The sequence below is a fragment of the Xiphias gladius genome, chromosome 19 (genome assembly GCF_016859285.1).
Source record: "Xiphias gladius isolate SHS-SW01 ecotype Sanya breed wild chromosome 19, ASM1685928v1, whole genome shotgun sequence".
Classification (NCBI taxonomy): domain Eukaryota; kingdom Metazoa; phylum Chordata; class Actinopteri; order Istiophoriformes; family Xiphiidae; genus Xiphias; species Xiphias gladius.
In genome coordinates, this window is record NC_053418.1 from 10903369 (window position 1) to 10925310 (window position 21942).

General features: G+C 40.5%; 1 protein-coding gene across 1 annotated transcript in view; it reads left to right on the top strand.

Annotated features, from left to right (window-relative positions):
- The window catches only part of fbxl17 (F-box and leucine-rich repeat protein 17), a 223108-nt gene that overhangs the window by 194656 nt on the left and 6510 nt on the right, over positions 1-21942 (top strand). The window contains exon 12 of the mRNA XM_040154669.1: positions 9640-9782. Coding sequence (XP_040010603.1) covers positions 9640-9782 — 143 coding nt within the window. The remainder of the gene's footprint in view (positions 1-9639; positions 9783-21942) is intronic.

A 21942-nucleotide genomic window follows, 5' to 3' on the forward strand; every position in this document is an offset into this window, starting at 1 on the left:
ATGGACAGAATTCCTGGGGATACAGGGCTGCCAGAATAGTGCAGCCCTGGCATACATAGGATAATGAATGTCTGATGTATTTAAAGTTCTAAAGAGTATTTTAATTGTGAGTGAATCCTGTTGGAACCCATTCTAGAAACTCATTCATTAAATTCTTTTTAACTGGACAAAATTTACTGCTCTTATCTTAGGCAATAGTATGTTTAGCTTAATTGAGTCCTGATGAATAATGCCAACCTGTTAAGTGTCTCATTTTCCAAATTGTGTGTGTGTGTGTGTGTGTGTGTGTGTGTGTGTGTGTGTGTGTGTGTGTGTGTGTGTGTGTGTGTGTGTGTGTGTGTGTGTGTGTACTTTTTAGAGTCTCTTTTCTCATTCTTGATGTTGTCATTGAAGAAGAAGTATGACTATAAAACACATTCCACACAGATTATAAACTTAACCATACACACAACCACACACAGACAATACCTCTATAGCCCTGTGAGTGTGTTATTATTAGCATTTAATAGGCCCTTTTATTGAAATTTCGCTATATTTACTTTATATGCTTATACACGGGGGCTGCCTTGTTTATCACATTAAGATGAAGATTTTTATTATTACCTCTATGTAATCTCATTCTTACATGACCACAATTCTGCTGCATTTTCACTAGCAGTGTTTTTTGTGTCACCACAAATTGCAATCTGACGAAACTGTCAAGGCCACAAAAATACCATAAAACCGTGTCACCCTACCACACAAATGAATATAACTGTAGCTGTCTATACTGCATCACCCTACCTCCAGAGATACCAAGCTCTCAGAGATTACATTTTTGAAACCTTTATTTACCTTTTATTTATCTATGAAAGTTTTACAGAGAGAAATGCTCTCTATTTTGGTAATGCCGTGTACAAACTTAAGTTTACACATATTCACCCTTTGAAGCTGCCCAGTACAACCAGAGTCTGATCTGTTGGCCACTGAGCAGCTTCACTGGAACAGCTGGGGGTTTAGGGCTTCTCTCAAGAGCATTGCAGTGGTAGAAATGAGGGAATTTTTTTTTTTTTAATTACACCCAGTGCACACAGTAACTGTTAATAAAAACAGAAATATTAATAGTTTGTCTGTTACGGGCACTAAACTCCAGTCTCCTGCATGAAATTCGGACATGCTACACGCCTGTATACTCTACCACCCCAACCCCCACACCCTTTCTTTCCACCTTTCTACATATAGGGCAAACTACTTCCTGTGTTGGCACTGGACCAAGTGGTGAAGTGTAGAATCATTCAATATGGACAGAATTCCTGGGGATACTGGGCTGCCAGAATAGTGCAGCCCTGGCATACATAGGATAATGAATGTCTGATGTATTTAAAGTTCTAAAGAGTATTTTAATTGTGAGTGAATCCTGTTGGAACCCATTCTAGAAACTCATTCATTAAATTCTTTTTAACTGGACAAAATTTACTGCTCTTATCTTAGGCAATAGTATGTTTAGCTTAATTGAGTCCTGATGAATAATGCCAACCTGTTAAGTGTCTCATTTTCCAAATTGTGTGTGTGTGTGTATGTGTGTGTGTGTGTGTGTGTGTGTGTGTGTGTGTGTGTGTGTGTGTGTGTGTGTGTGTGTGTGTGTGTGTGTGTGTGTGTGTGTGTGTGTGTGTGTGTGTGTGTGTGTGTGTGTGTGTGTGTGTGTGTGAGTGTGTGTGTGTGTGTGTGTGTGTGTGTGTGTGTGTGTGTGTGTGTGTGTGTGTGTGTGTGTGTGTGTGTGTGTGTGTGTGTGTGTGTGTGTGTGTGTGTGTGTGTGTGTGTGTGTGTGTGTGTGTGTGTGTGTGTGTGTGTGTGTGTGTGTGTGTGTGTGTGTGTGTGTGTGTGTGTGTGTGTGTGTGTGTGTGTGTGTGTGTGTGTGTGTGTGTGTGTGTGTGTGTGTGTGTGTGTGTGTGTGTGTGTGTGTGTGTGTGTGTGTGTGTGTGTGTGTGTGTGTGTGTGTGTGTGTGTGTGTGTGTGTGTGTGTGTGTGTGTGTGTGTGTGTGTGTGTGTGTGTGTGTGTGTGTGTGTGTGTGTGTGTGTGTGTGTGTGTGTGTGTGTGTGTGTGTGTGTGTGTGTGTGTGTGTGTGTGTGTGTGTGTGTGTGTGTGTGTGTGTGTGTGTGTGTGTGTGTGTGTGTGTGTGTGTGTGTGTGTGTGTGTGTGTGTGTGTGTGTGTGTGTGTGTGTGTGTGTGTGTGTGTGTGTGTGTGTGTGTGTGTGTGTGTGTGTGTGTGTGTGTGTGTGTGTGTGTGTGTGTGTGTGTGTGTGTGTGTGTGTGTGTGTGTGTGTGTGTGTGTGTGTGTGTGTGTGTGTGTGTGTGTGTGTGTGTGTGTGTGTGTGTGTGTGTGTGTGTGTGTGTGTGTGTGTGTGTGTGTGTGTGTGTGTGTGTGTGTGTGTGTGTGTGTGTGTGTGTGTGTGTGTGTGTGTGTGTGTGTGTGTGTGTGTGTGTGTGTGTGTGTGTGTGTGTGTGTGTGTGTGTGTGTGTGTGTGTGTGTGTGTGTGTGTGTGTGTGTGTGTGTGTGTGTGTGTGTGTGTGTGTGTGTGTGTGTGTGTGTGTGTGTGTGTGTGTGTGTGTGTGTGTGTGTGTGTGTGTGTGTGTGTGTGTGTGTGTGTGTGTGTGTGTGTGTGTGTGTGTGTGTGTGTGTGTGTGTGTGTGTGTGTGTGTGTGTGTGTGTGTGTGTGTGTGTGTGTGTGTGTGTGTGTGTGTGTGTGTGTGTGTGTGTGTGTTTCAAGTGCTTTATTTGGCATGTTGTTTACCGCATTTGTTTTGGCACTCTGTGTGACCCCAGTGAGTATGGCTTGGTATTTTGAAGATGAGCATATTGTGTTAATCAATCAGGCCGTGAGGCCAACGTCTGGCCAGGTCAGACAGGCATCAAAGGAGTTAAGTGACAGCCACATGGTGCTAATTGAGGTTGCCTTACAAAGTTTTTACAGTCTTGTATGATATATGTGCACTCATGCGAGGACATTTACATGCATGTAGACACACTAATGTGAGAGCATTTTCGCATCTCTGCTCATGTCAAATTATTGTAATGTTAGAACGCACGCAAAGAAACACAGGCACTTGTACATGTATATATAGACGATTACAGAGGACGGAGCCCAAAACAATACACAGCCATTAAAATTCAAGTCCTTCACGTTCATCCATTCAAAATAAACTTTGAGCAGTTTTATTAGGACTGGGTGATATGAAATGAATCCTCTACTGCAGTTTTATGGGTGAAATCAGTTAAGAAACGTTTTGTGGATGAGATAATCAGACAACAACATCTGTTTTTGGCTATTCTAACAATTTAAATGCTCTATATGTAAGTATTTGCTATGGCTACCTCGCCAGCGTTAGCATTAACAGCTGTTAAATTACCAGCCTATAAGAAATGCTGCAACGCCAGTGTTGATTCACTTATTTTCTTTGCCGCTGAATTTGGTTTCCTGCCGTCTGGCCAGTGCTACTTTTGTAACCTCTCATGTTGGACTGAGGGCAGACTGGACGCTACAGTGACTCCCTATTGCCTCCTGAGGTACAAAGTGGTATTATGAGATGGGACAAGCCGGGGCTAGCTCTTAACATGCTGTTGGTAATTTTAGTGTATTTTTTAATGTTTTAAAATATAGCACCTCTAAGTGCATGACACATCAAGGGACTTCATTACATTAATGCCAGAATTGTATAACAATCTAATAGTGTAACAAAGCAGTCCTGTTAACTGATTAGTGACATTGACCACAATGTCCTAAAATATCAACAGATATTAGGGAGACATATAAGACATATTTATATCGTCTCACCACTGTATATTGTCCTATTGCCCCGCCCTAGTTATGAAAGGTGTATCTTTGAGTCTAGCGCAGCTGTTGGCATGTACAGTGTGAAACTTTTCTCTACAGGAATGTTACCAAATACAGCAGAACTGAAACAAACATGGCCTTTTTTCTTGAAAAATGCATGTCAGTATTGGAAAGAGTTTTGGGTAAAATGGGTGAAAAAAATACAGATTTTGATATCTGCTTAAAAAATAGCTTCTGTATCCCATCTAACTAACACAAAATAACAGGATGAGAAGTGAAAAGGGGTTTTCTTTTGGTTCTGGGCTTACAGCAGCACAATGGAGAGGGCAAAGCTGAGGCCAAGTTTTTAAACGCAACACAAAGAACCGAGTGAATGTCTTTCACATTAGAAACGACAGTTATGCTCTCTGGAATATATCAACCATAATAAGCCTTTTTTTCTGTTCTCCCCGCTGCCATATTTATCCACACACACACACCCACACGCATGAACACACTACAACACAGTAAATCCTTACCGTATACCTTCACATCTTTCATAGGCATTCTGTCTTCATCAGTCGCTAAAATATTGTGTACAGGGTTACTGCAAACAGGCATGGGGATGGCTTCAGAGCCATAAGATAGCAGTAATGGCAAACCATCATTTAGGAGAATGTAATAAGTGAATATCTAATAACCCTCTAAAAGATGCTTAACCCCTGAATCTCTGAGGTTAGGTACAGAGATAGGAGAATAAGCTGATTAAGAAGGGTTTCTTCTCACGTTGCGGTCATCACAGGATTGACCAACTCCTGACCCTGCTGTTTGGAGTGCGGTTACCTTAGCCTAGAACCACTCCTATGTTCGGATAAATCTGCTATTTATGGTCTTTGATAACAGCTTGTGCCTGATATGGGAAAGCAATAGGTTATAAATCTCTGTCTGGAGATAATGTAGAGGTTAATAGAACACTAAAGACTTCGGGGTTTACTTTGTTCTTCGTCTTTGCTCAACATTTGTCACATGGTTTGTAACTGAAAGCCATGAGCAGAGCCTTATAGTTAAATTCTAATATTTGGGAAGGTCTTACTGAAAGAACTGAGGCTCTGCCTTTGACAAAGGGATGCCGTTCCTAAAGGTCCTAAAATGGTCCATGACACTCTTTATATTGATCTGTTGATTGATTTGTTATATGGTGATGGATTGACAAGAAGATATGTTAGCCGTAATCCCAGGAGAACTTTAAGTAAACTAAAGTAACTGGTTTTAAATGTGAATCCCCACCTGTTTCTTGTATTATGCTTTAGTTTTATCCCCCAGTGACGGACTTGGTAAAAGACAGGTGAAATGTACCATGCTCAAAATTAATGATATCCAGGATTCAAGGTCAATCTCTGTCTCTCTCTGCTTCTTTTCACACTAAAGGGGGAGTGTATATACACACACATTACACACAGAGAGAGAACCAGATCCTGAAGCCATTCTCAGGCAGGGCAGCAGAGTGTGTCCTCATTACCGTCTGTGAGTGTGTAGTCACCACTCAGTCACAGCTCCTGCTACCAGAATGGGATTTTCCCCTCTTTTCTCCTCTGACTCTTCCACCTCTTTTTCACTTTAACATCTCTTGCATATCGCTTCATCTGTTTCTCAGACAGAAAATCATTATCAGTCAGGAAAGACAATTTCCTGCTCCTATGGTCCCTTATACAGCGCCAGTCAAAAGCTTTTGGAAAGCTTATATTTAAACATTGTTTGGTTAAATTTCAAGCAATGTAATTGTCAATTCATAGCAACTTCCTTAAAAAGTGAACTGAGAAATGCTGAATGACCTTTTTATTTTATTTGATGTAGATAGAATTTATGAGGGCCTATTAATCAATTTAAGTCAGCGCCTTTAGCTGTCAGCATGCTGTATATGTAAACCGGGCCTAACACTATCTGTGTGTAGCAAATTTTGCATAAATGTCACTTCATAAGGGACACAAGGCAAAATATCATTACTATAACTAATGAATGATTGTCTTACAGAGAATTTGCGGATTATGTATGTATGCTAAAATATTATTAGCACTGTGTACATTACTATCAGAAGGCATCAAATTTACATTACATTACTTTGGATTTAATGAAAACTGTATCCAGGTTTAAGCATTTTTATGTAACTATGCATAGATGTACTAGTTTTTTTTGTTCACTTACAGTTTCACTGTTTCAATTTCATGCAAATAAAATTATAGTATGATTTTTATTTTTTAAATTCTTTCGTAGTGTATAATGTATCTCAATAGTGACAGTATACTTTGCAGATTTCCTGAAAATTACAGGTGTGAACAAAAATGTAGTACAAGTAGAAGTAACAAAATTAGTAATAATGACAGTGACATTAATAATAAAATAATGAATAATTACCATTTAGAGTACAGATATAGGCTGCAAAAAGAAGAATAAATGAATGATTAAAAAATAACTAAATAAGTGGAAAAAAAACAAGAACAACATAACTCAGTAAGATTCCTAACTCCCACGTTACAAGCCCCCCCAACCTTCCCTACGCACACCTACCTGATGCACACACACAAACACACCTTTGGCTAACTCCCCACCATAGCTGACTGTGACTGGGGTGGGGTTAGCGCCTAACATAAAAACAGACTCAACAGGAAAAGAGAAGGAAAAACCAGGCAGACAAACATGCATAAGTAGGCAGGTACATACTAGGATTAATAGGAAGGTAAATGGTGCAAAACGTTTAAATTGGGTTATAAAGGGCTGCAATATATGAAAAAATTGTCCCTTGAGCTTCTCAGTGAATATTTTATTTTCTCAAGTTTAAAAAAAAAAAAAGACATCTTTAAGCCATTGACATATTGAAGGACTCTTGGTAGAGTTCCAGTGTGATACGTCTGGCTATGAGAGATGTGAATGCAATTACTTGTTTTTGTTCAGAGTTTAAATTATAGTATGATTATAGTGTTTTCAACAAAAATAAAATGACTCTTTACACATTTTTGTGTTTACATTTTTATTTGTCTGCTTCACCAGTATCTTATAAAACAAAGGCACGGAGCTCCAATTGCACTGTCTATCTCTGACAACGAGAACAAAACTGTTGGGCGGTAGTAAAAAGGTTTCACTGAGAGCTCCTCTCTTTTGCAAAAGTAGCCAACGATTTCCATTTGCCACAATGAGTAGCTGAAGTTTACAGGCTCCTGATAAAGGATCAAAGGAAGAGGGAGAGAAGCGGAGCACACACAGGGATATTAGACTATAATGGCGACCAGATGAACTTGTTGATAGAGTACTTAATAAGTCTAAATAGACTAACACTTGGCTCGTTTTGACAAAGGCATTATCCGACTCGAGTTTACCAGCTTGAGAGTTTAACAAAATGATGTTCAGTGTTATTTGCTCTTCTCTTTCACTGTAGCTATCTTAAACTACCATATGTTTTCCTTATAAAGTCTGGAGCCTGTCGACAGTAATTCAGATTAGGAAGGTTGTGTGCTTAGGTGAGTGCAGCATAGTAATCAGGAAATGCATGGGCAATGTAGCCACTCACACTTCTTATACTACATTCACTGTGTTAGGCAAGTGTCTGCTCTTATCCTCTCACTTTGTCAGGAGTAATGAAGTAAAGATGAAGTAGAAGAAACAGGGACGTGGAATTGGTGAAGGAGAAGTAGAGGCGGTTCTGTTGTTTGGTTCGGTTAACTATGAAGCGCTCCTCCTTTTTTTTCCCCTTTTTTTTTTTGATTTCCCTGTTCTTCGGAAAACTCCTCAATTGCTCTGTAAGGGGTTTTAAAAGCAGCGATATGTTTGTCTTAACATCAGATGAGAGGTCTGAGCCCTGGTATTCGAATTTGGGATCATGTGATTGGACACGACAAGGGGATCAGTATGGGGAGCCATTTATCCACTTGACCTGCCTTGCACACACTCAAGAGCACAGATACACATAAAACAGTCTTTTAGAATACTTCATCAGGTCACTGCTAGTCAAAAAGTAACATGGCTACATCATGTGCTGTCCAACCATCTGGCGGGCTGGAGCCTCTTACGGTGCTGTTTTACATGAAACATACTGTAGCTTCAAAGCTGCGTTACTGCCTGTTTAGCCATAATTTGCCATTATGCATGGCGTCCAAGAGCGTGCTGGAGCACGAAAAGAACCACATGTGGAGTGCCCAAAGCCATATATTACATGTGTCACATACTGCATACAAGCTCATTCCTCTATGTGTTTGTCTGTAGGAGACTGTACATCACATAGTTCCAGCTGGACAGGAGGAAAGAGTTTTAAATACATGCAGTTGATTAAAAAAGCATGAGATTATTCATTTCCCTTCTCCTATGGGAACAAGCTCAACAGTGTAAGCACACACTCATATACATGTATACAGGCGCACGCACTCGTGGACAGAAAATCCTACCCAGTGTGGAGTGACATCAACAATCTGCTGATGTTGTTGATGTTATGTGATGTTGCTGATGTTATTTAGTACTGTAATATGCGGAGGTATTTTGAAAAGTGCTGGTGATAAAAGTGAGAGAGGGGACAGGAAGAGATCCAACATGTGAACAAATTTGTAAAGATTATTTTTTTCCTTCCTTATTGAAGTGGAGACATTTGTGTCTCAAGTTTGTTTGTAAAAGAGTCTGAAGTGAAATAGATTTTAGTGAATGAGAAAACAACATCAGGGCTAAGTAACCATTTGAAGGTGCGGTCAAAGGCTTTCTGTCTTTACCCTCCTCCTTTCATCTTTCTCTCATCCCTCGCTCCTCCTCCTCCCTTCCCACTCTCATTAGTGATGGTTGAGAGAGAGTAGAGAACAAAGCCCAGGCCCTGCCAATCGATCACTGAGCAGCACTATCAATCGACTGGTAGAGCACAGGTCTCCTCCATCTGACCAACGCTTGACAGGCCAAAGATTGATGAGGAAGATTGTTGTGTGTCTGTGTGTGTTTCTGTGATAATGCAGCAGAGTATGTCTTTATTTTAGATAAATTACCGAAAACTAAATCTCATTTCACACGTTTGTCAGCTACATATTTTAATTTGTACTCTGCTCAAAAATAAATACGCGCGTGTGTGTGTGTGTGTGTGCACGTGTGTGTGCGCACGCGTGCAGGCATATCTGTCTATGGTTGTGTCGACAAATTTTGGTTTGAAATCATCGTTGTGAGGACATATTAGCCGGTTCTCACAACTTCAAATGGTAGTTTGAGGGTTAAGACTAGGCATTTATTTCTGATGGTTAGGATGAAGGTGTGGAGTGTGTGTAGATATTTATGCACACATGTTCTGAGGTGTAACAAAGCCCCCGGACACAAACATATTTGTTTTGGTGGATACTTTTTACCCTGGCACTATGTTTCTGCTCTGGCAGCAGTAAACACACACAGAAACACACACACACACAAGCAGTATTAAATCATACACTGGCATGGAGTCACACTTTACCCTGGCACGGTGTCATTGCCTTTCAGTGCCGTGACTCATGCCAGGGCTCTAATGGATGAATCCTGCAACAGTCTGCAACAGTCTGAACAAGCATGGTTGTGTACAAGATTTGTGTGTATGCATGTGTGTGTTTCAGCGTGTTAACCTGTGTGTATGTGTGTATATTTTCAAGGTGTTGGGTAAACATTGGAATTATGTGTCACAGCTGGCCAGATGACTTGCCCTGGTTTCATCTTGAATTTCTGTGCATCCCTGTGGGAGCACGATGCTGCCACATTTGCATGAGAAAGGTTGTCAGACTAACACCTTTTCTTGTTTCTCTCCCTCCCTCCTTCCCCACTTTCCTCCCCCTCCTTCTCACTATCTTCCTCCTGTGTCCACAGCTCTGATAGCCATAGGCCAGTACAGCAGTACCATAGAGACTGTGGATGCTGGCTGGTGTAAGGATATTACAGACCAGGGAGCCACACAGATCGCTCAGAGCAGCAAGTCCCTCCGCTACCTGGGCCTCATGAGATGTGACAAGGTAACAAGGCCCATAAAGTCTGCTTTTGTCTGAGTTCCTGTCAGTATGTATCATATGTATCGTATGTGCGGGGCTCTCTCAAAATATGCTTCTGGAGATGTTTTCAGATATAGCAGTTCAGATTTGTGTGTGTGTGTGTGTGTGTGTGTGTGTGTGTGTGTGTGTGTGTGTGTGTGTGTGTGTGTGTGTGTGTGTGTGTGTGTGTGAGATGTACTACAAAACATTATGGGGAAAATTTACAGTATGAGTTTTTTGTGTACACGAAAAACTATTCTTGCAAGAATTCTTATAATCAATGATTGCTTAAGCCATTTTGGAGAAAAAATATTTGCTGATTTCAGCTTCTCTAATGTTGCTTTTCTCCGTTTTATATCATTGTAAATCAATCTAATTGGGGGCTGAAATCTTGGTCACACAAAACAAGAAGTTTGAAGCTGCCACCAGCTTCAAAATCTTGGCCTGGAAATTGAAGAGGGCATTTGCGACTTTTACTGACATTTTCAATTGATTGACTAAACAATCAATTATCATTAGCTGCAGCCTTACCTTAATACATTAGTGCCCCCCTTTTGCTGCTCTGACTGTGTACTTAACATGTGTATGTTGGTCTGTACGCATGCCTGGGCAAATGTCTGATGCTTACCAGTGTCCATTGCAAGCAGAACAATGGCAACAAAAACAAAAGAATATATATATTATACAATATGTTTGTTCCCAGAAAAATATATGAATTATTAATAATACATCATAATATACATAATAGGAAAATAATACTACAACCATATGCAGAAATCATTAAAATCCAACATTGCCATCAAGCAGTCTCGCTGAACCGTGCCCCATATGTCTATGTGATGCAGGTTTGAGTAAGCTGGTTGGGTGATAACAGGAGTAAAGTGACTGCAAACCTACTTTGAGATGCTTCTTGGTCTGAGGAACAATCTTTCCAAAGTCACCCTTAATCTGGTCTCTTACCCATCCAATCACTAACCTGATGGAAGCACATTTAGTTGTACTGCTATGGTAACAACCCCCCCACCTCTCCAACTGAGTCTGCCACACAGATGCATCTACTCAGTGTGGGATCATTCAGTCTGACAACAGTGGGATGAGGGCAGACAAGGAAGGGAAAGTGAACAATTGCCTTAATCTAGAAACTTATATTGTACAGCCTGGTCTCTTGTACTGTAGAATAGTACACAACACAGGCCACAATCCCAAAGCTGGTGGGCCTCCATATGGTGAGTGTAATAGTATGTTTTAATGAGCCTTTCTTTTTAAGGTTAAGGCTAAATTTTACATTTGAGTTTTGTGCAGAACAAATTTAAAAGCCCCTGCTGTGCAATAAAAAGTCCAAGTAGAAGTTGGCAGGGGAGAAAAGGAGGGAGGGGAGATTTTGAATTATAGTGAAGGCCTTTGACCAGGTTGGGAACTCATCATTTTTATTTCTTCATTATAAAATCAGCGAAATCTGTGGGTTGTGGCCTCAAGGTTGACCCTATGGATTTTTCCTGATAAAAATGCCTATCCGAAGATCATTAACTGTGACAAGAACGTCAGTGTTATCATATTTATCTATTTATACTGTAATGAAATTAAAACATATGAGGGTCTGATAGTGACCCCATATGTAAGGTCTCAGTGATGAAGCGGCGTACTCGATTCATATTATTGCAGACATGAAAGTGTATCTATCATATTTATCTAGGAGTAATAAAGAGTAACTGCATTACATAGCAGGTGATCACTTAGATTCCATTTTCATTTAGTTCCCTCCTGCCTCACCGACTCAGTGACCCAACAATCGATATCTACAGCCATGCTAATAAAAATCTGTTCTGGAATGACCTACATCTTTACTGGAATAATAATTTTTCTTATTTTCTCTCCACCATATGCTTTCAGGCCTTTGCCCTCCTAACAACAAATTCACCCATTCCTCTGCCCTTATTTATCTATCCACCTCTATCTTCCAGTGTGATATTCATACTCGTAATTTAGCCTGGAGGATGCTAAGCTAAATAATAATTCTCCCTCTTCTAGAAGGGGGAATTTGGGGATGACACAGCTAAATAAAACAGTAATTGGTGCTATTAGAGTTGTAATGGAGTGTGAACTGAGCAAAGAGAAGAGTTTGACAGTTTCCAAGGTCAGGTACATTACCAACCCTGATTCACAGAATTAATTTGCTGCATGCTTGCACCCTTCACCCATTTATCTGTCTTCTCTCTTTCGTTTCCTAAAATTGTGTTTAGCATTGCAAACGAGCCTGGAGTACTGGTAAGGATTGGTCAGGCCTTTGTGGGACAGAGATCGGTCCATGGCAGCTACTTTCTTTGTTGTTGTTAATGTTGTTGTTGTTTTTCATTATGTTAAGGGAGAAAGGGAGTTAAAGTAGATATGGGCAGGTTTCAGGAGGAGAGAGAGACAGAAGAGTAGCGATAATCCAAAGTTCACTCAAAGAGACACAAATAAACATAAATAGGTGTTATTGCCGAGGTCACAGTGAAAATGAGACCTATTGACAGTATTTCACAGTATTTTTTGCTTTGACTACAGCTTGGTGATAAAGTGTGTGTAGGTTTCACAGAGGTTGTAATATGTGTTGCATGCCGTGTCTCTTAAATGAATCATATCAATATTTTAAAGTACTGCAAAATTGTTTTAAGTATAGGCAGTGCATTCAATCTGGTCATGAATTTTTGTGGTCTGCATTTGACATTTCAGCCTCTGGCAATGTTGTATCACGCTTTATTTGTGTAGGACATCAGTAAAATCCAGAGGCACGTCCAATTCAATCTGACGGCAAACTAATCTCATCGCTGCACTTAATGCAGTTCTGGGAAAACGCAGAAGCTGGGGGATAACTCTCAATTCCACAAGATTCGCTCATAATGGAAGTCTTGTGTAAATGACTTGAGGTTAGATTTCTCTCAGTCACACCATCTCATCTTTATGTTGACAAATCCATTTGTTTTTTTCCCCCTCATGTCTCATATTTAATTTTTCATTGTTTAAATTAAGATGTAAGGCATAGCTATGTAAGGTCAGCAGTACTTCCTCAGTGAAGTACATATTTCTTCTGTGCTCATAGGTTGATCAAGAACTGTATTGAAGGTCACATTCTATGATAAAACATGAGGCAAGAACATGAGGGGATTCCAGGCAAAACAGCTTCACTATAGAATGTGTCGTCTACTGGAAATGAATGGTATTTTCATATGATTAAGCTTGATAGACACTTGATAGACACTCTTAGCATGAACCTTTGCAACCTCAGTTTGTTTGGTTCAGCCCCAGGATCTACACACTTGAGGAATCATCTCAATATTTACACATCAACCAACTTATACTGTCTAAGCCAACATACTGTAGCTAAGGGGGTAATTGGCAATGGCCCTAACCTGAAATAATTTCCCTCTACATACCAAGCATGAATGTTTGCATTTCAAAAATAAATGGTTATATACACCTATCCAGAGCAGTTTGCTTTGGCAGATACTTATCCCTTGTGAGAGCTATGTTGACAGTGTCTTGGATATATTACAAATATCCCAAAGTTAATATTTCCCTTACAAGGACTTTGCTTGGTTTCTGTTCAGGATGTGTATGTTGCAGGAATTTAGAACAAATAACTGTCATTGGTTGGAAAAAAACTAGCCAAGATTAGAAGTTACAATATCACAGTAACAAACTGACCTGTTTAGCCATTCATAGCCCAGTCATCATTAGGGCCAACAAAGCCTGTCTATCTTACAGATTTTCAGGTAACTTCTACATTACACATTTCACTATTTAAAATAAATATAGTTTCAGCCCCCCCACTGCTCCCACACTAACTGGAGTTAGGTTTCAGTGTGGGTCCTGTCAATCTTAGACAGTCTTGAGATAACCCCGACACACAGTGCAGGCAACCTAGTCAGTTCTCTGCCTCAGCAGTGCAGCCTTGCCTGTGTAATTTTGTTTGGAATTGTCAAAACGCTGGGAATTTTAATGTAAAAGCTTCCCTGAGTGTCACACAACTTAGAAAGTGTAGAATTCATTTAAGAACTGTTAACAGGATCCAGCTGGCTCTCCTCATGTAGAGCAGTGTGAAGGATCGATTTCCTTCGTCACAGTTTATACAAACGTGCTTCCGTACTGTATACATTTTACTGAATTGTGTGTCCACTGCCATTTGCAGTGCAATGAAGAATTTAAGGGGTTTTTTTACTCATTACAAACACAGACCCAGTACAAGATAGATCTTTGTGAAGTCAGAATATTTTCTTATTTAAATTCTCATTTCAGTAGCTGAGCCATTTAGTCATTGTCTTAATAGTATGGAATGTGTGCGTTTGTCCCACTGACTTTTTTTTCTTTTTCCTCTCCCTTTCCTGCATGTCTGTCTGAAGGATTGCCATAGTGTCTCAATGTGTTTATACTTGCTGAAATGCAACGTGTCTATGTGTTGCATTGTGTGTTCTCAGAGAGGAATTTATGTTATTTGCTGTTAACACAGCTCATAATGGAGCATTGAAATCAGAGCCCCTCCAGGCCTGGGCAAATGGCGTGCTCCATCTGCCTCAAATGATTACACCCCTCTGCCCTCAGGGCCACACGACCCCGTTCTGACAAAGGGAAAGAATGCGATTGATCCAGACTCACCCCAAAATAATCAAATCAGTTCATTTTGTTCTCTTTGAGCTATAATTCTGTCCCAGTCTTTTGAAGTATTCAGCTGAAAGACTCAAGGAAAAACTGCCTAAATCTGCTGAAAAACGGATCCTTTTTGTTCGGCAGTGCTGTAAAGGTTGAGACTGTCCTTCCCTTAAAAAACAACCCTATAGGTCACCTGTGCAAGCAGCTTATTACGACCCATAGTAACGTTTTATGGTTAGGCGACCTGTTGCGGTGGTAGTAATTATTGTGGGAGCAAAGGAGGAGGTTAGGATGGATGGATGGATGGATGGATGGGTCAACAAAACACAGGACTTTATCCTGCTGACACAGGAGACTGGTGTTCATTCCTGTTTGAAACCAATAGAAATGTTGTCTCTTTTGACCATTGACCATTCCACAACTTCAACTGCGTATTTATTATTGTAACCATGAAGATGACGGTCCTCTAACCTTAATGAAGTACTTATTTTAACCCAAACCACGATCTTTACCTAAACCTAACCAAGTTGTATTTGTGTCTAAGCCTAACCAAACCGTGCACATTCTATAAGGCTAACCACTTATTTATTGTTGTAGCCATGACAACAAAGGTCCATTACACCTGCTGACGAAGGGGCACAATTTCATGAGATGCTCCTATGGGGCACCTCAGAGGTTGGGCACAAACAACCTATATGGTCGTACTGGTTTGAGGACTTGTTGCATATGTCAGTGCATATGTCACAGAAAAGCCCAGCTCCGTTTACTGTTAAATGTTAGGTCTTCTCTGTGGGAGGAATTTGTCTTTCTACACTTCCACAAACACAATGGAACATTATGTATTAATCTAGGCTATGCTTTTGAGTGGTGAAATTCAGTGCACTGGCGTCAGCTGTAATTTTCAACTAAAATTATAGCGATATAGTAACATCATTCCACTCATTGGACTGGGCAGACATAGATATCCAGAAACACAAGCACACAAAGACGCCAAACTCACAAAAATTTGCCAAATGTTAATGCTGTAAGATTTGTAGCTTTTTTGGCTAACCTCAAAAATTAAGACAAGTGTCCAAATACTGGGGCAAGGATCCAGCGGTAAGCTTTATTGATTCATGCCAGAACACATTGTACTGCTAAGCACTGTACATTGTAACTCATTGCACTCGTTATCTTGACAGTGTTTTCATATGTCTCCTATATGTGTTAAGTTGGTGTTTTCTATAATGTGCCCCCCTGGCTACTCTGTGAACATTCGTTCTCTGCTGATGTATAACTTTAGGGATTTTTATCTAATTCAGCCTCAGTGGAATGTTTTCTTTAGAAACATTTTCACAGCTTTCTCATATGTTCCTCTTTTCCTCTTATCCTCTTTCTTCCCCGGTCCATTCCCTCTTTTTTCTCTGTCATTCTCCCCCTAACCCTCATCTTTTTCAGTTTCCCCCTCTACTCTCTTTTCTTCTCATCTACCTTATTTTTTTCTTTGTTTCTTTTCCACTACTTCATTAGAGTGAAAACAAAAGGGGGAGTCCAGGTTGTGAAACAGAAAGGGAAGCAAACTCATAGTCAGCACGACGCCTGACTAGGAAAATAATGACACTGACTGCTCACGGCCCCCACAGGGACAGCTAGTGGAGAGAGTAAGAGTTATCATAGCAATGGAAGAGATGAGGGAGGTAAAATAGAGGTGGCCTTGAGGGGAAAAAAAGAAAAAAAAGATTTAATGAATGACAGAAACCAAGAGAAAATAAAACTAAATAAAAGGAAACAATAGAGTCAAAGCCGGTTTTTCCCTTCACAAATGGCCTCAAAAAGTGTTTTGTGTAAGCAGTTTTGAAAGTGTGTTCCCGTTACCTGTACTGAAGTAGAGAGCCATTTGGGGAACAGGTAAGAGGACTGCTGCACCCCCAGATAGAGCAACCAGAAAGACCTTGTTAAAAGAGCAGACGTACCCATCAGTATGGTCGTTCCACTGGTGAACCCAGCTGCTGGAGACCATACACAGATAGACATGGCAGAGCAATTTGCAGACATAAACAAGGGCCTAATTGTTCAGGGCCCGGAGGTTCGGAGTGTCGAACACAAAGATGAAGTATGGTGAAGAGTTAGGAGGCATTTTAGCTCTTGTTTAGGAAATGAGAGTTTGGGAGTTTAGCAAAACTTTCTTTGATGAGTGTTGTTATTGTGACAGCAGGGATCCTTAGTTTAAAGGCTTCTAAAGTGAAGGGGAATTAGGAGAAAGTTACTACATGCGCATCAGGTGTAGGATAGGCAGGTTCTCTGGTTCCTGTTTTCCAGGCTTTGGTCCAACTTGAATGTTCAAAGTAAAAAAAAGTAACTTAAAAGAGTCATTTGCCATTTGTGATTTTCAGTGTAATCTTTGAGTCTCATCCCGCACAGAAGAGCTGTATTGATTGGCGGTCTTAGCTGAGGCCGCCTCCTGATCATTCCTTCATCTTATTTCTAAAGGGCAGGAGAAAGGGACAGTGAAGGAGAGAGGGTGAAATAAAGTGAGACACCGACAGAGTTCACTGAGTATCTGAAGGGAATCTCAGAATTGCCCTTCAACAAAAATCTACCACACACACACACACACACACACACACACACGTAACCTGACCTCACCTGGTTCACATACACTCATACACACTCAAACCTTTTTGTTTTTTGCCTTCTCTCCACCTTGTCCTCACTTTATTTTTACCACTCTTCCCTCTTTTTGTTTCTCAGTTTCTCCCTCCCTTACCCTCCTGTAAGCAAGGACAGCCAAGGTTGTTTGAATTTTGGACGCTTCTCTCATCTTTTGTTCATTCAATTAGTTCATTCAAGTTGCCCCCATCTCATCTTACAGCTTCCCCTCTTTTTCCCCCTCCTCCTCTTCTTCCCTCATCCAGTGCCGTTTACTCATCACGACAGAGGTCAACATAATCTCATGGAGTCATGGGTAGACAGTAGACAAGACTCAGTGTGGCCTTGATACTCAGACTTGCCAATCCTGATATTTTTTTGGGCAATAACTAACGTTTGGCTCAGTACGGTTTTTCCTTCTCCCAGTCATTGAGAGAGACAGCAGGTGGTCACAACCCATTTTTAGCCTGCAGGCACAGTGTCCTACTGTGTTGATGATGAATTAGCTATATAATGCCAATGACAATGTAGCTTCCCTCAATGGATGCTATGTCAGTACAAATTTAATACATCCAGACGAGCTTGGGAAATTTTTTTGGGGGGGTCGATGAGCCTCTGATTGATGTCCAGTGTTACAATTGATTGGAAGCAGAGTAGCCAGTGGATGTAAAAGCTTTGAATAAGTTTTGCTGAATAGGTTATGCAGAGGAAAAGTGTGTAACCAGAAATAGTGTTCCTATGACCTGTTTTTAGAAAAAGGAAAAAATTTTTACCCAAGAGTTTAAATTCTCAAAACATGGATACATATCAATCATGCTGTCAAGATTTGTGCTTGCACTGACGGGGGATAGAACAAAAGGCTGTGTGCATATTCTTTTGACCTTTTAAATACTGAAGAGCTCGACTGTAACTGCAGTGCTCTCATTTGATTATTCAGATTTAACCCATAATGCAGAATAATCACTCTATAGCAGGTGGTGTCCACACATTAGGCTTACCAATGAGATCACTGAGTGTTGCTCACTGCCTTGTAACTTAAACCAGTCCACAATCCATGAGTCACTATGAATTTTGTATCATTGTGTTCTTTAAAAGGACAGGGTCAAGTTGTCCTTGTTCCTTATTTATTCTGAAGAACAAAGGAGTCATGTTAGGCAAAGAAATTAAGCACAGTGGCCCTGTTGTGATTATCTTTAAGAAATGCTGCTTGTGTCTGACCTCCAGTAAGCTGCTTTGGAATTTGTTCCTGCAGTTTCTGGAGGTGTGTGTGTGTGTGGTGTGCGTGTGTGCACCCACCTTACCACATTGTGCTTTTTGCTGTTTGAAGACGAAGAAGTGGTCTTGGTTTACAGAGCATTCAACAGGCCTGTCATTATCTTATTTTACTCCCAGTGACAACAATATATGACCCCAACTAGTCCCTGTGGTAAGTTCTATTTATCTTTGTTTTTTCAATGTTTTAATGTTTCATCAACTTAGAAACTGTAAAATGTAAAATTTGGTAGTAATAGAATTATATCAAATTATATCTTAATTTGCTTTGGAAACAATTTTATATCTAGCTGTCAATCACAGTTGATAATCACTGTATGCTGATAAAGCTGAAGGTAGAGGTCTTTGTGTGTCAAAAATTTTAGGCCCACTTCAAAATGCACCCATAAAAAACCCACCTAAACCCAACATACACAAAATTAATTTACAAAAGGAGAAGAAAAGAGAGACCTGGTCCGAAAGGGACTCTGCAGTCAGACCTGGTCCAAAATACACACACAGTTTAATTAGGCCCAAGCCAAAAAGCAGCCAACCTGAACAAACCACTTCACAGTTCACTCTCTGTCCTGCCTGAAAAACCTCATTTTTTCCAGCAATGCTTATGGAGAACCATCTGATCAAAGCTAACAGCAAGTTTGCTTCGATCCATTAGACTATATCGACACACAGATCCAAGACCCACGGCAACAGAACAATATACTACCTGAACCGATTAGACCGAATATACTGCAATTTGGACCAAGAGTTAATGTAATATGATATAATTTACTGTATATTATTATGAAGACAAAAGTTAGTTGTAATTGCACCCATATTCTGGCAATTTTTTTTTTCTTTATTCCAGATAATTATAGCAACAATTAATTTAAAGTAATAAATGCAAAAGAAGTATAGCATGATTGCTACGACAATATCAAATCGCATCAAAACTCAAGGGCTTGTTAGTTCACTGTGTCACCACAACACCTCCCATCTGAAGTAGCTTTATTTTAGTTCTACCTAATAAGATGTAGCTGTGATAGTGTTTTACCGTGTTTTCTTTTCTAAGACTAACAAATAAATTGTGCAAAGCCTCTTGAGTTGTGGAATGTTTTCCTCCAGTCTGCACAGATAAAAACGCTGGTGTAGAAAGAGAGATTGGGCTGAGTCTTGTACACATTCCTTTAGTTACCTTTGTCACGCGTGATAGAGTGTGGGGTTTACAAACCTGGCCTCCAGAAACCTCTTTCTCTGACCCTGTTCAGTTGAGCCCCCATCCTCTGAGTGTGTGTGTGTGTGTGTGTGTGTGTGTGTGTGTGTGTGTGTGTGTGTGTGTGTGTGTGTGTGAGATTGTGTGAGTGTATGCACTGACACCCTTCTTTTCAGTTCTGCTGCTGTCTGATATTGTGCAGGGATGAGGTTGTGAGAGTGGGACCAGACATTAGTTGTTGCAAGCAGTGGCTGACCTGGTTTCTAAAAGCACATTCAGAGCCATGCTCTACAGATTTTTGTGAGGGGCGCTTGGCTTTCTGAGACTAAATCAGAATGTTTGAGCTCAGGCTTTCCTCGGTAAAGAGCAGTCTATTCCTTAAGCTTCCCAGCCAATGCATCAATAGTTCATTTAGAAATATTGAATCCTTGGGAATGAGTTTGTGGCAACCTATTTTCTGTGTCTGTATTTCTAAAGTACTCTTCTTTGCTAATTTCTCTATTTTCCATCAATTCATCTTGCCCCTCCTTCCTCTCCTTCTCATCACAAACGAAGAACTATCTTTCAATTGTCCAGTCACTCGTTCAGAAACTTTACAACTGGAGCTTTTCCTCTGAGCAGTTTAAAGAATGCTATAAATCTGGCCTGTTTAAATCCAGGCTTATTTAAGCTGCCTTTTACTAAGACCTGATGCACTGCATTCTTCTGCTGCCTAAACAGGCTTTTTAAACATTTACCCTAAATGTATTTACGGGTTGACTGATACACTCTCTACATGGGAATAGACAGGGAACGGGGAGTATTTGTCTCTCTTTATGGGCCTGGCCACTGGCAATGGCTGCAACATGGCCAAAGAAAATGAGAGAAGGAAGAAGAAAAAAGAAAGAACTCTGCAGACCTGTGCTGAATTTAACGAAAGCATAGAGGAAATAAAAAGAGATACAACCATTTTTCTTTTATAAAAATCACTTTTAGTCATATAAGACCACTGAATATGTCTTTGTTTTCTGATATCTACATGCACATTCATTTATATTCAGTTCTGAAGTTGTTCAATATCAGTAGTCAGTGTTTTATTGCTTTTTTTTTTCAGGGTCATTGTTGCTATGCACAATACAGCACTCAGTGGGTTTTGATATATTCAGAAGGAGCGGAGGCCATATTTTTTTAGTTTTCTATTTCCTAAACGCTCTCCCTCGCTCTTTATTCCATTTCCCTCCCTTGATTGCTAGGAGCACTCAGAGGGTGTTCTCACCACGCCGGTCTAATATGATATGCATCTTCGTGTTTGTGTATCTGATTATCGATTTACGGCCCTGTTCTTCTTTTTCCCACTGAGAATGTGAACTGCTGCATCATAAGTCATCTTTACGATGCGTTTTACTGTGCTGCTTACTAGGGGAAGGCCCAGCATTTGCGGTAAATGTATATTTTACGTGGTGATAGAGTGCATTTGCATCAGAGGATTAGTCTTAAAAAAGGTCTCACTGTTATGAAAGAGAGCACATAAGAGCACTCCAAGAGAGAACAGAGGTCAACTCGGGGACTTGCCGTCACTTACTTTCAGCCGACACATTGCAAAAGCAGAGGAGCAGTTGACAGCAGGCGCTCACACACACACAACCCTATAAACTATTCATTTTTACTGTACAGCATGTTTCAAATAAAAGGTGCTTTTTGCTGAACGGAATATCAGACATACATCTTTTTTGTTTTCCCTTCATCCCTCTCTCGCCCGTTTGTAAGCCCTGACAACGGCACATTACCCGTCAGCATGCATTACACCGCGCTCAGATCTACAGGACATCATCTTTGAAGTTAAAATGGGGGAAAATATCATAAGTATAGGCCTTGCTCTAGATAGCTGTGGCTGCGCTCCCAGATTCTCAAAGATTAGAATCATCAGTGGGTAGAGATCTGCTCTATCATATGGCTCTTCTACAGACTTGGCAGCAGGTTTGGAGGAGGAGTTGTACAGTACAGTACGCCGTATCAGGACTGTATGGGGTAAAAGAGGAGAAAAACTCCCTGTCAGAGCCATATATCTATAGCAACATTGCAGTCACAAGAGCCCCCAGTGCTTTTTGATTGCATTTTTAAGTATATGTTGCTTAGCAACAAATATTGCTAAGCAGTTTTGCCCAGTAACAAAATTTCACTCTAGGAAGAAACAGCTGAATCACTGGTTTGAAGAAGTCAGTGGCACAACTGTTGTAACCAGAGGACTCCACTCCCTGCCAGCAAGTTACCCACAGCATTTGGTCTGACCTTCATGTCTAACAGCAGTTCTGAGCTGCAAATACCAAGCAGGTTTGTTGATGTCATCACATCTCATTCAGCATACCACAGAGCCATGCAAACGGCACATAGCCTTGTTCTGGAAAGAGGATTGTATCTGTGAACTCCAGGAACTGACTAGGAGAGGATTTC